General features: G+C 49.0%; 6 protein-coding genes across 6 annotated transcripts; 1 reads left to right on the forward strand and 5 right to left on the reverse strand.

Moving 5' to 3' along the window:
* Positions 1-621: 621 nt before the first annotated feature.
* Positions 622-4,211, forward strand: LCP9604111_5281 (proteasome regulatory particle lid subunit RPN9; the record flags this gene model as incomplete). The annotated part of the gene is made up of 8 exons (XM_039073074.1): positions 622-740; positions 793-879; positions 934-1,156; positions 1,220-1,358; positions 1,407-1,948; positions 2,901-3,174; positions 3,265-3,500; positions 3,570-4,211. 8 exons carry the CDS (start codon positions 622-624, stop codon positions 4,209-4,211), a joined length of 2,262 nt encoding a protein of 753 aa, XP_038928743.1.
* A 255-nt stretch (positions 4,212-4,466) lies between these two features.
* LCP9604111_5282 (LysM peptidoglycan-binding domain-containing protein) lies at positions 4,467-5,604 on the reverse strand (the record flags this gene model as incomplete). Its single annotated transcript, XM_039073075.1, has 3 exons — positions 4,467-4,527; positions 4,612-5,183; positions 5,233-5,604. 3 exons carry the CDS (start codon positions 5,602-5,604, stop codon positions 4,467-4,469), a joined length of 1,005 nt encoding a protein of 334 aa, XP_038928744.1.
* A 798-nt stretch (positions 5,605-6,402) lies between these two features.
* On the reverse strand, positions 6,403-8,506 carry LCP9604111_5283 (GPI-anchored transamidase subunit GAA1; the record flags this gene model as incomplete). The annotated part of the gene is made up of 5 exons (XM_039073076.1): positions 6,403-6,888; positions 6,943-7,787; positions 7,838-8,076; positions 8,129-8,420; positions 8,494-8,506. The coding sequence occupies 5 exons, from the start codon at positions 8,504-8,506 to the stop codon at positions 6,403-6,405; spliced, it is 1,875 nt and encodes a 624-aa protein (XP_038928745.1).
* A 306-nt stretch (positions 8,507-8,812) lies between these two features.
* On the reverse strand, positions 8,813-9,877 carry rbd2 (rhomboid protease family protein RBD2; the record flags this gene model as incomplete). Its single annotated transcript, XM_039073077.1, has 6 exons — positions 8,813-9,009; positions 9,059-9,180; positions 9,229-9,294; positions 9,347-9,428; positions 9,486-9,623; positions 9,685-9,877. 6 exons carry the CDS (start codon positions 9,875-9,877, stop codon positions 8,813-8,815), a joined length of 798 nt encoding a protein of 265 aa, XP_038928746.1.
* Positions 9,878-10,051: 174 nt separating this feature from the next.
* Positions 10,052-11,463, reverse strand: LCP9604111_5285 (dienelactone hydrolase family protein; the record flags this gene model as incomplete). Its single annotated transcript, XM_039073078.1, has 7 exons — positions 10,052-10,078; positions 10,149-10,198; positions 10,332-10,384; positions 10,476-10,674; positions 10,740-10,857; positions 10,936-11,264; positions 11,376-11,463. The coding sequence occupies 7 exons, from the start codon at positions 11,461-11,463 to the stop codon at positions 10,052-10,054; spliced, it is 864 nt and encodes a 287-aa protein (XP_038928747.1).
* Positions 11,464-12,242: 779 nt separating this feature from the next.
* LCP9604111_5286 (Ytp1 family protein) lies at positions 12,243-14,190 on the reverse strand (the record flags this gene model as incomplete). The annotated part of the gene is made up of 4 exons (XM_039073079.1): positions 12,243-12,416; positions 12,473-12,844; positions 12,906-13,861; positions 13,920-14,190. 4 exons carry the CDS (start codon positions 14,188-14,190, stop codon positions 12,243-12,245), a joined length of 1,773 nt encoding a protein of 590 aa, XP_038928748.1.
* Between the last annotated feature and the right edge of the window lie 2,680 nt (positions 14,191-16,870).

Genomic DNA, 16,870 nt, shown 5'->3' on the forward strand with positions numbered 1-16,870 from the left:
GGACGTGCGGCTATGTACAATCCCTAGGCATTATCTCCGTGAAAGTTATTCAACCCAATGATGAATGATTCCAGGAACGAGTCAAGCCATCTTGTGTCCCTGTTTGTTTCTTTCTCAATTCACTTACGAAGGCAGCCTATCTACTACAGAGGCTCAGGATCTAATACAGACACAAAGAAAGGGAGGAGGGAGAGGTCACACCAGCGGAGCCTAATTTTCCTCCCTAGACTGGAGGTCGTCGACCTCCAACATGTTCATTATGTGGACTTATTGGCCATCACTGTAATATATGCCCAACTAAGCAATAATTTCCACATTTGGCTGGTAATCGCGATCTATTTGCGGAGTAATAGGATTATGACCGGGAGGCTACTGTATTGTGGAGCACGACGGAGCTGCCGCATTAGGTTTACTAGTGACATTTTGATTGGTGGATATATTACGGACGTACCGCCACCAAACGATGCCCCACCACTGATCGGGCTTAGGACCTTGTAAAGTCCGGGGGATAAATGACCCCGTGTATGAGAACATGAGGAATATAAATAAGATATTTCTTTGCTCTAGTCTCTCACTTTTGGAACCATCAAAGCTTCTGAACATTAAAAACACCTATTCATCATGTTTGCCCCTGCTTGTACCCCAAAATCCCATCTCGGCCGTTACCGTCTCCTCGCCCCCACTGCCAGCGTTAAGGTCAGTCCATTATGCTTAGGTGCAATGAACTTCGGTGAAGGCTGGTAGGTGCTTGATATCAATCAACGCTCTCTCCAACGCTACAATTGTCAACAGGAAAGAACGACTCGGCGAATGCAACAAGGATACATCTTTCAAGATCCTCGACACATACTACGGCAATGGGGGCAATTTTATTGACACGTGAGTCAAACAATTGTTGCTTGTCTCTATTGAGATAGACCTAACGAACAGAAGAGCCAACGATTACCAAAACGAAGATTCAGAGAAATGGCTCGGCGAGTGGATGGAAGCTCGCGGTGTACGTGATCAGATTGTTCTCGCCAGCAAGTATACCACTGGCTACCGCACCCATGTTCCATCTGAGATTCAGGCAAACTTTGTCGGTAATAATGCCAAAAGTTTAAAGCTGTCGGTTGATGCTAGTCTCAAGAAGCTCAGAACGGACTATATTGATCTGGTATGGCCACTATGAGATAAAAGAACCTGTTATAGCTCAGCGTTTGCTAAATTTTGGATGCAGCTCTATGTCCACTGGTGGGATTTTAGCACCTCCATTGAAGAAGTCATGACCTCACTCAATCAGCTGGTCCTATCCGGAAAAGTGCTCTACCTAGGCATCAGCGATACACCTGCCTGGGTCGTGGTGAAAGCAAACCAATGTGAGCTCACCTAACCTCGACCGACGAAAACACACTAACAAAACCCAGACGCCCGCTACCACGGCCTACGGCCTTTCTCCGTCTACCAAGGCAGATGGAATGCCGCGGCACGCGACTTCGAGCGAGACATCATCCCAATGGCCGCATCTGAAGGGATGGGTCTTGCACCCTGGGGCGTATTAGGGCGTGGCAACTTCAAAAGTCAAGCGCAATGGGAAGAATTTTCCAAATCAAAGAGCCCTGGGCGCGGCAGCACAGCTACGGATCAAGAAATTGCGGTGTCGAAAGTTCTTGAGAGTGTCGCAAAGCGACACGGGGCGGCGATGACAAGTGTGGCGCTGGCATATGTCCTGCACAAGGCGCCTTATGTAACGCCTATCATCGGCGGGCGGAAGGTTGAGCACTTAGAGAGTAACATCCAGGCCCTTGGGCTTGATTTGTCGGATGAGGATATCAAGGAGATTGAGGGGGCCTATGAGTTCGATATTGGGTTCCCGATGAATTTCTTATTCCGTGGAGAGACCAAGGAGGCGCATCCTCGTAATTCGACGCTTCTTAACTCAGCCGCTAAGTTTGATTACCCTGATTTGGTGCGTGCTGTCAAGCCCAAAGACCTAGATGCTTAAGCCTTGGTCGTATTTGGATTGGTTGGCCACGCGGAGAGCTGGACATGTAATTGAATGTCATCTCAAATATAGTCAAATCTTGACAGCTACAAATTCCATACTAAAACTTCCCAACCCCTCTGGGCCTTCCTTTAATCTAATTCATCATTCCGCCTTTAATCATGATCTCTGTGGAACTAATCCAATATCGCTGGCTTCATGGTTTTATCAGGACGAACGTATTGTACTTACACCAATGACTAGATTGCGCATCAATACGTTCAACCCTTTGAAAGACAACTCGTGCGGGTGAGGAGTGTCCGAAGAATGCTCTTTGTGATGGGTTTGGCTCCCTTTTCACCTTCGAAATGGCCAAACTCTGCGAACATAGTGGTATCTTCATCTTCTGTATCCTTCCGCATACTAGTAATTTGCTTTGAAGTCTATAAGCATCGTCACGGAGGCAATCGAGAAACCCTAAAATTCTGTTCGGTATTTAAAAAGCATGATTTTTTGGCTGAAATCAATTCAATTCGCGTGAAGACCTTCAACTAAGCACAATGTAACTTGGATTTTTAAGGCACTTAGCTTATCAATCCGAGAATTTTATAACTAACCACCCTCCTCTCATTTGTATTAATGCAATATCTCTAAGTACCACAGGACCAGTTGAAAATGTAAATTAAAAAGCTATATAACCCCAAAGATAATCAAAATCAAAGCAGAGAACCGACGTCGAACAGCAAAGCATCGAACACCGTGGAAGCCAAGGCGGTGAGCGAGAGCTCTCCAAACTGCCGACGTGAGGACATCATATCAGCTCTCTTGCAGTCCGCATCAACCATCAACATCTCCAATTCCGTCCGAGTTTACCCACCTTCCTCTTTAACCCAGCATACCGTCCTCTGTCAGTGATACCAACTTAAACAGCACACAGATCTCCACCATGGAGTCTAAGATCCCCGACTTCTTGCTCGAGCAGCAAGCACAAGGAAGCCCGGAGACACAACCCTACTTCCTCACCTTCGAAGATTACTGGGAGCGCAAACTATGGCACCAGCTTACAGACTCGTTGGTCGAGTTCTTCCGCATGCCAGAGAGTGCTCCGCATCGCTTAGCCCTGTTTAAGACATTCGTGCTCAGTTTCGCCGACCGAATCAACCAGCTCAAGTTTGTGTCGCTGGGATTGATGGCAGCAACAGAATGCGCAGGTTGGTGGTCCACAGTCTAGCCCGAAAGCTCAAAAAATCACCATGATGAGTGTTCGATTGCGTTGATGTAAGCTAACCATCTCCCTCTAGATGACCAAGAACGACTAGCTTTCCTCACATCCCTCGCCAACAAGACGGATACGCCCGACACACAGGATGCATATGTCTACGCGCTCGCTGACGTGGCCAACGTCAAGCTATCGCTGAAGCATCTGGAAGGAGCACAGACGGATCTGGCCACCTGCCAGCGGGTGCTAGACACGTTCGACTCGGTCGAGACTGTTGTGCACGCGTCATTCTACAAAGTGAATGCGGACTACTACCACGTATGTGATTCGACTTATCCTATGTCCAGCCGGACACGGCACTCAAACTGAAGCTAACACCCCCTCCAGGCTAAGCAAGAATTCGCCTCCTTCTACAAAAACGCCCTCCTCTACCTCGCCTGCATTGACCTGGAAGAACTCACCGAGACCGAGCGCGCATCGCGCGCGTACAACCTCAGCGTGGCGGCCTTGGTATCAGACACGATCTACAACTTCGGAGAGCTCCTCCTGCACCCAATTCTGGACTCGCTGACCCAGACCCCGCACAACTGGCTCCGCGACCTTCTCTTCGCCTTCAACAAGGGCGACCTGACTGCCTACGATGTGCTGGCCGGTAACATCAGCAAGAACAAGCTGCTGGAGTCACACCGGGTATTCCTGTACCAGAAGATCTCGCTCTCGGCACTGACGGAGATGGTCTTCCACCGTCCCCCTCATGACCGCTCTCTCTCTTTCCAGGCTATCGCGTCCGAGACCAAGGTGCAGCCGGATGGGATCGAACATCTCGTTATGAAGGCTTTGTCGCTGGGTTTGCTGCGTGGGTCTATTGATCAAGTTGCCCAGGTTGCACAGATCCACTGGGTTCAGCCCAAGGTTCTGGATATGAAGCAGATTGATGGCATGCGAAACCGTCTTAAGGAATGGGATGCTGGTGTTAATCAGCTCGGTCACTGGATCGAGGGGGCTGGTAAGGATGTTTGGGCTGCATAGATGTCTTATCTCACTTGTGTTCTGATAAGTTCTATTATAATGAATACAATGGTGTCGTTCTTATGGTGGTTCCAATATATTTTTAGTTCGAATATGAGTGAGTCTACATGTGATCTACATGTTTTCCTGACTCGATATCTACTTCACTCATCAAGGAAGAATAAGAAGAATAAGACATTCATAGTTCTAGAATAACAAACCAGAACAACTTCATTCCGAGAAAAGAATCTATATACACAACTCTCCACATCCCCTTTAATATCCATTAATCGAACACTCCAAAGCAGCAAAAGTAGGCGGATCAATCCCCTCAGTCCTATTATGACATCCTTTAGGCTGATAATACAACTTCCAAGTATCAAAGCAATCACAATCAGTCTTAGTAAAAATCGAGCAATACCCATTCTTGAGCAGCCACGACTCGGGTTTCACAAGTTTGCTCGCATCACAACTAGTCCACGTGAGGCTATTAGAAGTCCACCATTTACAGGTCACGCCTGTCTCGGTGAACTTGCTATTGAGGCCTCCATGGAGCGCCAAGCAGCCCTTGTCGTCGAGGTATTCTTTGTTATAGCCCTCGAGGTGGTAGTAGTCGCCCTGGCAGTTTGCTTGGCTGTATAGTGTGATCTCCCACGGTGCCGTCCAGCTATATTGAGACGCGCTTGCTTTAGGCGCGGCTTGTGTTGTTGTTTTTTGGGTAGTAGTTTGTTTAGTTGTTGTAGTGATTTTCGTGGCTTTGATGATGGTGGTTCCGGTAGTGCTGGACTTGGAGCTGGTGCTGGATTTGGAGGTAGCTTTTGAGCCTGCGCCGGTCTTGGTGGATTGCTGGACTCCGGTTGCCTTTGCCTTGGTAGTGACTTCGGACGTCGGGGCCTCTGTCGCCCCTTTCACGGTGGCTGTAGGACCGGCAGGAGGTGCACGGTAACCCTCGCAATATAAATCGGAGACACCACATTGACCCCAGAACGCACACTGGTAGTTGTCAGGACTAGATCTATACGGGGATATGGACTTTACTTACACATTTGGACTCAGCACATGGGTTCAAACCAGGGAGGTCGGCCCATTTTGCCGGACGTGTTGTGCCAGGTACCTGTGGGCCGCAGGTTGCATGCGGAAGGGCCATTGGCATCGGCGGTTTCCCAGCGCTGAGACAAATGAAGTCGCCCTGGTATAGTCGTCCGCATCCGAGCCACGCCCAGGTGTTTTTATTGAAGCTCTCGATGTCGGCCTCGGTGATGCCGTGTGCTTTGGCAATCAGCGCACACGTATCATAACCCTGGATGAGATAGACGAAGCAGTAGCCGTCGCTGGTTGGTACCGGGACGGCGGCTGTCGCGAGACGCAGGAAGAGAAGCCATAGAGCAAGGAAGTCGATTCGAAAGAGACCCATCTTGTTCTTGTGTAGACCTGGGAGATACAGCCATTTGGTCGAGTAACAAGGCTCATTCTTTATATAGATTGATAGAGATAATCGCGGCCGTGTAATCGAAACTGGATAGAGACGCTGCATGAAAGAAACAGAGCTGTTTCCGAGTTAGGGCATGACGCATGGAATTGGTCAGGAACAATCCAATATTCATGCATGTGATGAATGTGAGATGTTAGTATTGTTCAAGGGCCTGACAAAGACTCGGGGAAATGTGTCGTATCGGAAGTTTGACATCCTGGATGCTTTCATTGTTCGCTTGAATCACCCGTGCATGACCTCTCTGATATAGTATGCATAAAGTTGGGGGCGGTCTTTGTCCAACCTCTCTTAAGCTCTTCTAGCGTCAAATGCCGAATGTTCTTTGATCGTAATTGGCCGCTGCGAAGCGATAGATGCTTGGGCCTTGAGAGTAAGAATCAGAAATCGAGTCAGTTCTTTGAAGACAGGGACGGCGTGGCAAATGAAACACATTAAAGAGGGCGTACACATTCAGAGTACATATTTGAGCAGAACATGTACGTACCTAGCTACATTTAAATGCACTTGGATGTGTATTTGCATTGCATTGGTATTGAATTGGTGCCTGGACGTCAGCCGCAGTTGATATTTGGACTTCCTGCTGCCAGTGGTATCCAGCGCGCTAGTCATCTTTGTTTCTTTGTCTTGGAAGTAGTACGTAGATTCCTGGACTTTATTTATTAATATCCTAAGCATTGGATCAATGCGGCAAAGCGCGTGACACAATGTACAATATAGTAATCAGAAAATCGACGACCCCAGCAACACGCAGCCAATCAACCAAGCCGGCCACCACACACACCAAACAACGACCTGGGTCCACATACCCCAAACATCCCAACCGAAAGCCGCCTGGGTGAGGACAGTCTCGACTGAGACCCCCATATACCAGCAGACGCCAAGGAGAACAGCTGGCGGGGAGACGAGGTTGAGAAGCACCAGACCCAGACTGGAGGTTGCCAAGCGGAATGGCACGGAGCCTCGCAGGCGAGGGATGAAGCTAAGTGGCGCGCAGAGCAGACCAATCATGAATGAAAGGGAGAAGTTGAGGGTGGCGAGGGTTGAGAGGGAGAGACCCAGTAGGAGGAGGGAGAAGGATTTTATGAGGTGGTACTGTTGGGGGATGATTGGTTTTGATACACCGAGGCCGTTGGAGAGAATTGCGGCAAGGAGAAGGGGTAGGATGATGTCCACGACCACAAATATGTAGGTGGTAGTTGTGAAGTACTGTAGATTCGTTAGCAGCTATTATCATTGTGGTTGTAGACTGGCAGATCTCACCTGATGGAAGACATTATTAAAGACCCAGAGCGGGACAAGGCCGAGTAGATGGAGTCCGACAACAAGCGAGAGTGGTAAAGCAAGGTATCGTTCTGCGATAGTATTCCTTTCGACAATAGTATTCGTCCCCTTCTCTTCGGTGGGTGCCTTCTCATTCTTTGGTTTAGCACTTGGCTTGCTTTCCGGATAGTACCCAGTACGTATCCAGAGAGCAATTGCCATGATGGTGAAGTTTCCAGCGATCAACATCGCGCTGGGCAAGTAGGTTCCAATGCTGACAAAACGGTTGGACTGCATGAGCAGGTAGAAGAAAAAGCTCTGGTGCAGGTGCTCTAGCAAGTTGTTCAAGCTGCGACAAAGAGACTCAATCGTCCGGCCCAGGGCCATCTCATCCTCCCATCCCTCGCCCTTGGTCTGCAGTGTGATAGCGTCGATATGGTACGGCATGAAGCTGCTGTGTGCGCCGGTGGCATACCCGAGACCCTGCTTGGTCATACCGCGGAACATAGTCTGCAGACGATGCTCGTAGCTGTCGTCGTGACCCCACATTTCCTGTAGATTGGCCCCGATGCCCATCTGGCCGCCTGCAATGGCTACAGCTGTATTGAACAGGTCGAGGTTAGGGAGTTGGCCATTGACTCCGTCATATACAATATGGAGGGTCTGGAACCGGTGCTCGAATGGGTATTCGATGACTAGTGCACCTTGCAATGCTCCACTCTTCAAAGGAAGTGGCTGCACCGAAGCCGGGTGCATATCGTGGTAGGCATCGATCCAAGCCTGAGTGCCAGTTTTACTGTCCGGAGGAATTAAGAAGATGATATCCTTGGACCATAACGACCATCCTAGATAGCTGTCAATAACTCGACTAGAGGCACGCAACCACGAAACTCACTCTTGAAGTATCTTGCCAATGTCAAGGCAAGAGTGACACCATTCAGGTTCAGCTCATCATCAGCCGTCTTCCACGGCGCAACCAGCACAATCGCCTCCGTGGCATCACCGCGCGGCGCATGGATAATGGCATAAGTATTCTCGCCCTGGTGCGTAATCCCAGCGGAGGTGTATTCGTATTTTTGCGTGGCAACTTTAAGGCCCGCCGCTTGCAAGATTGACTGCAACTTGTCCGAGAGCCTGTCGAAGTATCAGCGAATAGTCCAGCCTGTGCCCGGTTCATTTGACATACGCCGCTGTCACTTCCGCCTCGTCTTTTTGGCCGCCTCTCGCCTGTCCATCATTCAACAATCCTTCCAATTCTTTCTTGTAACCCCGGAAGATGTTCTGCTCGCTTCCCGTGAAATACGCATGGACTTGGCCCGGCAAGAGCGCATTCTCGGAGATGTAGGTCTGTCGGGAATACTCGTTTAGAGGGAGGAGAAGTAGCCAGACGACACCGACGACTATGCAGATGAAGGATACGAGATTCGGGAGGCGAACATAGAGGAGATTGGGGTTATTCCGCAAGTTGCGGATTGCAGCTGGCATCTTGTTAGTTGGGGTCCTCGGTGCTGGCGCCAGGAAGGACAGGTGGTATTAGGCTTCTTTGCTCACATTTCAATGCCATTGACTAATGACCATCGGGAAATGAGTTCCCGTGCCGCGAAGGCGAAGCTGTTAAATGAGCGGAATAATTGGACTGAACTGGAGTCTTACAAGTCAACAGTGGAGATAGAGCTCCCGTTGTTGATGCGCGAGGAATTTACGCCGAACGATAAAGACCAACCGTGCAAATTAATTGTGAGTATGCACACGCTATGCTATTATCCAATGTCCCCGAGTCTGCAGCAATATAAAAAACTATAGTGGAAAATATACATTAAAATGAAATGAAGAATGCATCAATACCGTGATCAGGTTCCCACTGGGTAGATCACAAGTAGCTCATGGTTGTTTGATTGTTGCTGCTGACGGTGGCAGGGTTGCTGGTTGGAAGAACTCCATAGCGACCGTAGGTCTTCTGGTCGACAGAGACATAGTGAGGCAGACGTCCCAGGAGGTTCAACTTGCCCTCGATCCAACGGAGGACCTTCTCAGGGGGCACAAACACCTTGAGATATCCGAGGCCAACTAACGACGATTAGCAGTGGGAAGGGTTAATTCAGATAAGGGAACTCACGGAGATAGCCAACAAGGATCGCGCAGAGATGACCAAGGAAGCTCACGTTCGAGATGAGGATGGATACAACGACACATGCGAACAGGGGTGAGGTCCAGGTAGGAATCTTGTACGGGCCAAGACTGAAGGGCGTTAGTAACATTGGAGCAAGTTTTCCAAGTGAATCTTACCTGAAGTTAGGGTGAGACTTGTATGTCTTGATGGCTTCAGAGCCGAGAAGCAGGAAAACCCAAATGCTGGATTGAAGATTAGTTACCGAAACATTCAACCTAGTGATCTGAAGCTTACCTTGCGCCGACCACCGAAGTATTTCTGTGTAGGATAAACCTCTCAATCAAGATGTAAAGTCCAGCGGGGACAGTCGAGAGAGCTGAATTATTCAACATTAGTCAAAAGGCCGCAAACGTCGCGTTTCTAGAGCACTCACGTCCAATAAACAACGCAATAGCAGTCAAAGTGCCATGCTCGGCCTCGAATCGCTCCAACAGCGGTGCAACTGCCACGGCATTAAAGAAAGCATGGAAGAAGCCCGTGTGGATGATGGGATAGGTGTTCAGTCGGTACACTAGTAACACCATCAAGTCAGCATGCGCCCGACATGCTTTTCAACATGAAATCAAACATACTAGTCCCCAGGTTGATCTCGTCTGGAATCAAAGCGCCCCATTGCACAACACTCCAAATAGTCTGGAATTCGAGCAGCCAGAAGGCCAGAATGATCAGCAGCACCAGTCGAGTAAACAGCGGTAGTCGGAGGAGGTATGTCCGTATCCGACCCGGATTGAAAGGCAACGGAGGTAAAGCGGCAGGGGTCGTCATGATTGCTGAATGATGCTAATCCGTTTCTATCACTTTCGAAGAAAATAGATATAGTGACGAAACCACTCAGGGCGGCCGGAATAGAGTCGGGCTGACAAGTCGGGATATACCGCGACTTTGAACGAGAGGGGTTGCGATCGGAGCCGTTGGTAAGAATTGACAATTATTCAACAGTCAGATGGTGGATCGAACAATTAATGACTGGAGAGAAAGATCAGTTAGATTCTGTTTTCCTAGTTGATCTGCCAAGCCGATGCCAGGGATAACTCACCAGGCGCACGCGATCCTGGGTGAAACGAAGACAAGGGACAAGAACCCCAACTGAAAACGAGTAGCCTTCCAAATGTCAAGGAAACAATCTGAATGGAAAATTCAAACTCGAAGAGACGTCAAGGGAGACCGAACCATTAAAGCGACTTGTTCGCGAATATTACGCCGCGCGATAAAGACCAACCGCGCAAGGTGTCCGGGTAGACAAACCCCGTGGTGGTGATTTGACAGCTCAATCTACCCCGTGCTGTCTAGGTCTATTCAGCACAAAATGTGTATATCGCCTTTGCATTTGCTATCTATATTTAAAATTGTCCAACTAATTTACAGGTGCTCGTTAAACCAAGCGATGGCCTGGCAGAAAGCCTGCTCCTTAGCCCACTTCTGCTTGGGGTCCTTCAGATCGCCGCGAACAGCGAAGCCATGGCTAACACCGCTGAACAGGTTGATCTGCCACGGCTGGGTAGTCTTGATAAGAATATCCTCGGACTCATGGCGAAGCTGGGTAGTGAAGATCGAGTCGACCTCTGTTGAAACGCGAAAATTAGCCTTTGCTGCATCCTTTCAAACTAATATCCTGCAAACAACTTACCAGCAGCAGCGATAGACAGAGGCCCCTTAATGGCGCCGAGCTCCTCGTGGGTGACGAACGAAGGGTGCGCAATGTAACCAACGTCAATCAGGCCGGGCTTTATGTTGCGGCAGACGAACTAAACCAATATTGTCAGCCAGGGGTTATGAGGTATTTTCGGAGATTGAATCTTTAGATCTGGACTATAGATACATACCTTAGCCCCAAAGCAGTAGCCAACAGCACCGACTCTCTTAACGCCGAGAGTCTCCCGGGCGTACTTAATAGCCGACTCAACAGCGGGCTCAACGTCCGCGGGCTTGTGCTTGGGGAGCCATGCAGACAAGTCGACCTTGCCAGATTCCATGGCTTTGACATCGATCGCGTCGCCCTGGAGAATATCCGGGACGATAGTCAGGTAGCCATTGTTGGCGTACTCGTCGGCGAGGAGCTGGGCGTTGGTGTAGATTCCGAAGATATCGGTCACGAAGATAATGGCCTTCTCGGGGGTCTTGCTGCCCTTGGGGTGGGCGATATAGGCATTGACTAGAAAATGACTCGGTTAAAAAGGACAATTTTGGGGGCGTCGGGGGCGTCGGGGGCTTGAGGGGCTTGGGGGGCTTCGGGTGGCTGAAATAGAGGAGTTTTATAAATTACCTCCGTTGATAGTCTTAGTTTCGCCGGCGGGAGTGCCTTCGTGCTTGAAACCAGAGGCACAGCAGGCAGCGGGAGTGTTGGAAGCCATTTTGAAATATGAAGGGGTATAAAATGTAAAAATGAAGTACGATATCAAATCATGGATAGAGGGGTTGCTTATAAATGTCCCTTGGGTGTACAATGTCGAACTTAGAGTCTTTGACCCATTTCGTCAGATATTATTTCATCCAATCCAATTGGCTGATTGACGTATTACTCCACTTGCCCCTACTTGCCCCTCATGGAGCTCTTTGGCTCCTAGGGGTAAACCTCTTGGACCGCCGCCGTTATTAACATTCTCATTGCTTATGTAGGTACTAGGTACCTAAGGCTGACCCTCTGGAGCTGAGGCTCAATGGTCTTGCACTGCCTTCGAATATCCGACTTGCATATATCCATGGCTTTTGCCCATCTAGAAATGTATGAGAGTAAGATTTCATTGCCTCGGCAGTCGGCATCTGGCAATGACGGAAATAAGACCCTAACTCCTTATATCTACCCCAACACGTTACAATGGTAAGTTTGAAGAGATAAGAAATCACATTGCATTCATAGAAACATCTGTACTGCATATATCTGGGATACTAGGACATCCAGTCCCAGTCAATCCCACCAACCGTATTACCACATTAGTCCATTCACACATTGAACGTCACAAAATATCATGTCCGAGGTCCTCCAAGAAACTTTCCTTCCCGGGGTATCTTTCTGCAGGAAATATTATGTCGCATGAAGAATTCACAAGCAAAATGACTCCGTATATCTCATGAAACAAAAAACCTCAGAAGTGTAAAGGTGGTATCAAAGGAAAACAAGTCGCAGAATTTTTCACTCGAAGCGGAAGTTTGGCTGAGGGCGCTGTGCGCGCCTCACGGCCCAGGCCTTGAGGGCAATTGTCAAGATCTCATAAGCCATAACGAAAGCACTGAAGCCTAGGCCGACAGTGAAGGTGAACATTGCGTCCACGTCGTAGTACTCCATAGTTTGGATCACATTTCGGGTCTAGATCTTTGTTAGTCATGCTCTTGGGGGAAACTGTAAAGCTTAATTGCACTTACACTCATCATGAAAATCAGACCTCCCGAGATTAGGCAGAATGCAGCGATGATCTCGGTCGGGGGACGAGCCGGGAGGTACGAGGTCGGTGGCTTGAGATATAACAGAACGTATGTCATGCCGCGCGACAGCGCAAATCCAACCAACATGTTACCCCACTGCTTGTGTACCATAGTCGATGTCATGCTGTCCTGGTGGTGCGACCCCATCATCATGCCAAGCAACATAATAACTAGGGGTGGCATGGGGTTCAAGGAAACGCCCTGCGACCTCGGTGGCGTCCAGGCTTCATCCGAGGTGCCATGAGCAGGGGTCTGGAGGATGGTGTTGTTGACCAATTCGCGGATCCAGGTAGATTCGAAAAGCATACCGGCCTATTTCAGGTTAGTCAGATTGATTCTTATAAAGAGCCGAAAAAAAGGAGATGGGACGTACTAAACCGCCGCCGAAGAACAGCACAGAAATCGAAACGTGCTCGAGGTCTGTAGCAGACCATGCCTTGCCCGCACCGGATAGGTGCTCGAGAAAGACATTTGTCGCGCCATATAGGAAAATGACGAATGATTCTGTGGCTTCAGCTGATGGAACCTTAGATTTCCAGCCGACAATAGACGCCGAAGGCTTCTTGTTCCAGGCCCAGCCCAGATCTGCCCAGCAACCGATATAACGTCCAAGTGTCAGGACACCGTACCAGAAGAAAATACCACCCTTGATGAAGTGAGCAAGGCCGTTGAAGATTTCATGGCCCCTCATGATACCACCATAAGTCACAGCCCCAGTCGCAATACAGACAAATCCGAATGGAAGAATGACACGGTCAACGATATTATACACGACATTCAAAACGCGGAGAACTCGGCCGGGGATCAGACCAGGGACAGTCTTGGACAAGAAACGACCAACACCGGTGTGACGAATCCAGCCTTGCGGAGCGGTATCCTTCGGTAGTTCGTCGGGCTTTTCAAATCCGTCGTAATCGGTAGGCGACTCGCAACACGATCCAGGGCTATGAATAGAAGACGAGTTGCTATCGGTTCCCTGACCACTATCGCGAGACCAGCGATGCTCGCGCATCGCACCGTTGAAGCAAGCATGCTCGTTATCATTATCGTCCGTCGCGACAGGCAGAAACGCAGCGTGTTCATAAGAGGGCGTATTCGACTTATTCGACTCGCCGCGGCCAGCGTAGGCAAAGAGCAAAGCCAGGACGACCTGGGTGGATACAGCACACGTCGCAACCCAGCCGAGCTTGTGGTGCGCATTGTTCTCGTAGAGGTCTGGGGTCTGGCTGTTATAGATAACCCCAAGTAGGACACCGAACGCGTTGAAGGCCAGGAAGAGGAATTGTGATAGAATCGCAAGCCGTGAGCGTGCGATGCTCAGCATGACAGCTATTTGAGATCAGTTTCTGTTTTCTTTCATGCTCAGAGCTCAACAACAGCTACTTACCGACAGGAAGAACAAAGCACCATCCTAGAACCATAAGGGCAATGTGAGCAATAATGGTGCTGGAGTGCTTGCTATACGCAAAATAGCTCATGGGACCATCGGTGTTAGCTTGCATGGCGGTGGGTGTAGGTTGCGGCGCGTCGGTGCTCGTGTTCATATGCATTCCCATGTCCATTGATTCATCGTCCCCGTGTGGAAGCGCGGTCGCAAGCGATGCGAGTAGTAGCGTGAAAATTGCCGCCCTGGCGACTCGAGTGGCTAAAGGCCACATCAGGAAGATGATGTGATATACTGCGAGAAATAATAATGTGGCTGTATGTGCAAAAAATGCAAGTGGCCGCGAAGTATAAGGCTCCAACCAGCTGAGGTCGAAGCTCTATGGAATCGTGACGTAGCGAGCCTGTCAAGCCGGTAGCTGGGCCCGTATTTATTCTTGCTTTTTACTCCTCCAAGTCTAGACAGGACTACTCGGAGAGTGACGAACTAGACTGTCCAATTATCTGTAGTTGAAAATGAAGCTGTAGGGCTGAAGTATGCGACACCAGGAGGGAATGCAGTATATAAGTCCAGGCGAGCTAGGAATGAAGTACCGGGAAACTTGCTAATAAAGCTAAATAGAATTTTTTAAAAAAAATAGAAAATAATAGAAATGAGCTCGCCGGTGCCGATTTCCAATGCTCTTGAAAAAAAAAAATATGGAAAAAAAAGTGCGTGGAGAAAAGGATTGACGCCCTCACGGCATGCCCAACTCGGTAGATCTCATTTCTGCTTGTAGCATGATGCATATGTAGGTATCCTATGCTTTATTTAAAGTCTAAGTGTCACGAACTACGTTGAACTATGGAAATTGACGCCAAAGTTGTTGATATATCGTTTATGAATCGAATTTTCTTAGCTCTTCCTGTCATTCGGGTGTCTCGGGAGCGTCTAAGAAATGTGGATTTTGGTGACTTCATGAGTTTGGGAGCCTGGAACTATGACCTATGACTACATAGAGCCCCAAGATCCGGGATATTTGCAATGGGAATTCTTGTATGGAGTCTGGAGGGCGCAGTTCTCCGTCTGTACAGCATCTGATGCCTTACGTGTGGCACGATGTATACAGAAATATAGGCGCCTTGGCCAATGACGTAGTCGATCGTTACTCTATTTGGACCGTGACCGACCTGATCAGCTCTGTATGCTTCCGTTAGGCCTTCTATGTGTGTCTAGGCAGACATAGGATGCATGGAATAGGATGAGCATAGCATGTGCGGAGTATATATGCATGCTTACAATATAGCTTCCCACCCATCATCAGGTTGACTGACTACGTGCAAGTCTAACGTTGGAGATGATCACCAGGGATCTATCCCCCCAATCAACGATAGCCTACGGGGTACGATATGAAATCCTTGTCAGGTGTTTCCATACTCCACCCATCTCGGCCTCCCTCGCTTTGTTTCCCGAGCCGCAATTTTGAGCTGGCCCGTCCTTGTAGTGGGGGTTATAGTCTGATCGTAACCGAATGTCGGGCTCTATGCTCCGACATACGAAAACAGAGCAATAAGAGCAAATTTGAGCGGAAGTTCGGCACCTTGCTTTGTTGCCTAAAGAGGTGATATTGAAGTTTGCGCCAAGTACTGCTACTCTGTACTCCATAGTAGCTGCCCTTATTCCCGTGGGCCGTGAATAAACCGAAATTAAGACCGAGGGGTGGTCCTTGCATCTCTGATGCACAGATTTTGTAAACATCTCATAACATAGTGGCATAGTGGGACTCCATGCGAAAAAAAAACAAGCCACGATGCATATCGTCATGTGGTTTCCTAACCATCCTGGTCCAAGCTTGCATATTGTGCAACTTTACCATACCAAGCCCCCGCTGTACTCCATTCTCCATACTTAGTACAACACTGCATTCTACTCTACTTCATCTACTCAGCCAACGCCACAAGGATCCGTCATCTCCCAGTACAGAAATAAGCGAGTGGGCGTTGACAAAAGTCGTGCCAAGACCGAGCCGAAGCCCGATCTTGGCGATTGGAGAACCGTATCCGTGAGCATCCGGGTACATGAGAAAAGGCTGGGCTGTTACATCCACGCACCTGCACGTCCCTAGGATCTGCGTTGAACAATTGCTAATCTGTGAAGGTGAGCTCTTATGCCCGGAACGCAAACTCCGCTTTACTTCCGAGCTCCGAGACTCGGTGTAAGTACAGATGTCTCCGACTGACCTCGTGTTGCTAATCAATACAGAGTACGGAGACTAACCAACTAACTAGTGCAGGTCAGCCGTAAGCTGTGATATGACTCATGCTTTGTACATGGCATAACCTTAAGCCGCTACCCTAGACGTCTGATTTCCAATCTCGACTACCGCCCAACGCCATGGCTTTCCACACCCCTCCTCTATGGCGGCAGTACCCGGCTATAACCAGACGGTGTGACCTGAGATCAAGCCATTCGACACGTCCAGAACTCCCAGGAATATTGCCTGGTTGAGAATACCTAGGCAGTAATAATCGGGAGTCCGGCACAAATTCTATCCGCACCCGGCGCTGACCTAGCCGTTCCCCAGGGGTAATGGTAATAATCGGCGACCAATGAGCAGAGTGTGAATACCTCGAGATCCCGTATGATCAACACGGATGTAGGACTTGGGCACGGACACGAATACGATGGAATGGTTAGGGACTAAAGGCCACTCGCGCTAGTTGGAAGTACAAAACGCTAAACCGCCTACTACGTCAGTAGCTTAGTGCTGGGGATTAGCGCATTCGTGTGCCTGTCCGTAGACCAATCTAGGTCCGTGGCCTCGTTGTGTAGTTAATTTGGCTCATATTAACTAATTCTCTGTAGATTAAAATCTAATCTATTTGGCTTATGATAGTAGAGGGCCGTTATACTATTGGGAGTCTTTTTTTGGAGTCATTTTGGGGTATCTTTTAGGGTATCTCAGTGCTATAGCT

Source organism: Penicillium roqueforti (assembly GCF_015533775.1).
Source record: "Penicillium roqueforti strain LCP96 04111 chromosome Unknown scaffold_12, whole genome shotgun sequence".
Classification (NCBI taxonomy): domain Eukaryota; kingdom Fungi; phylum Ascomycota; class Eurotiomycetes; order Eurotiales; family Aspergillaceae; genus Penicillium; species Penicillium roqueforti.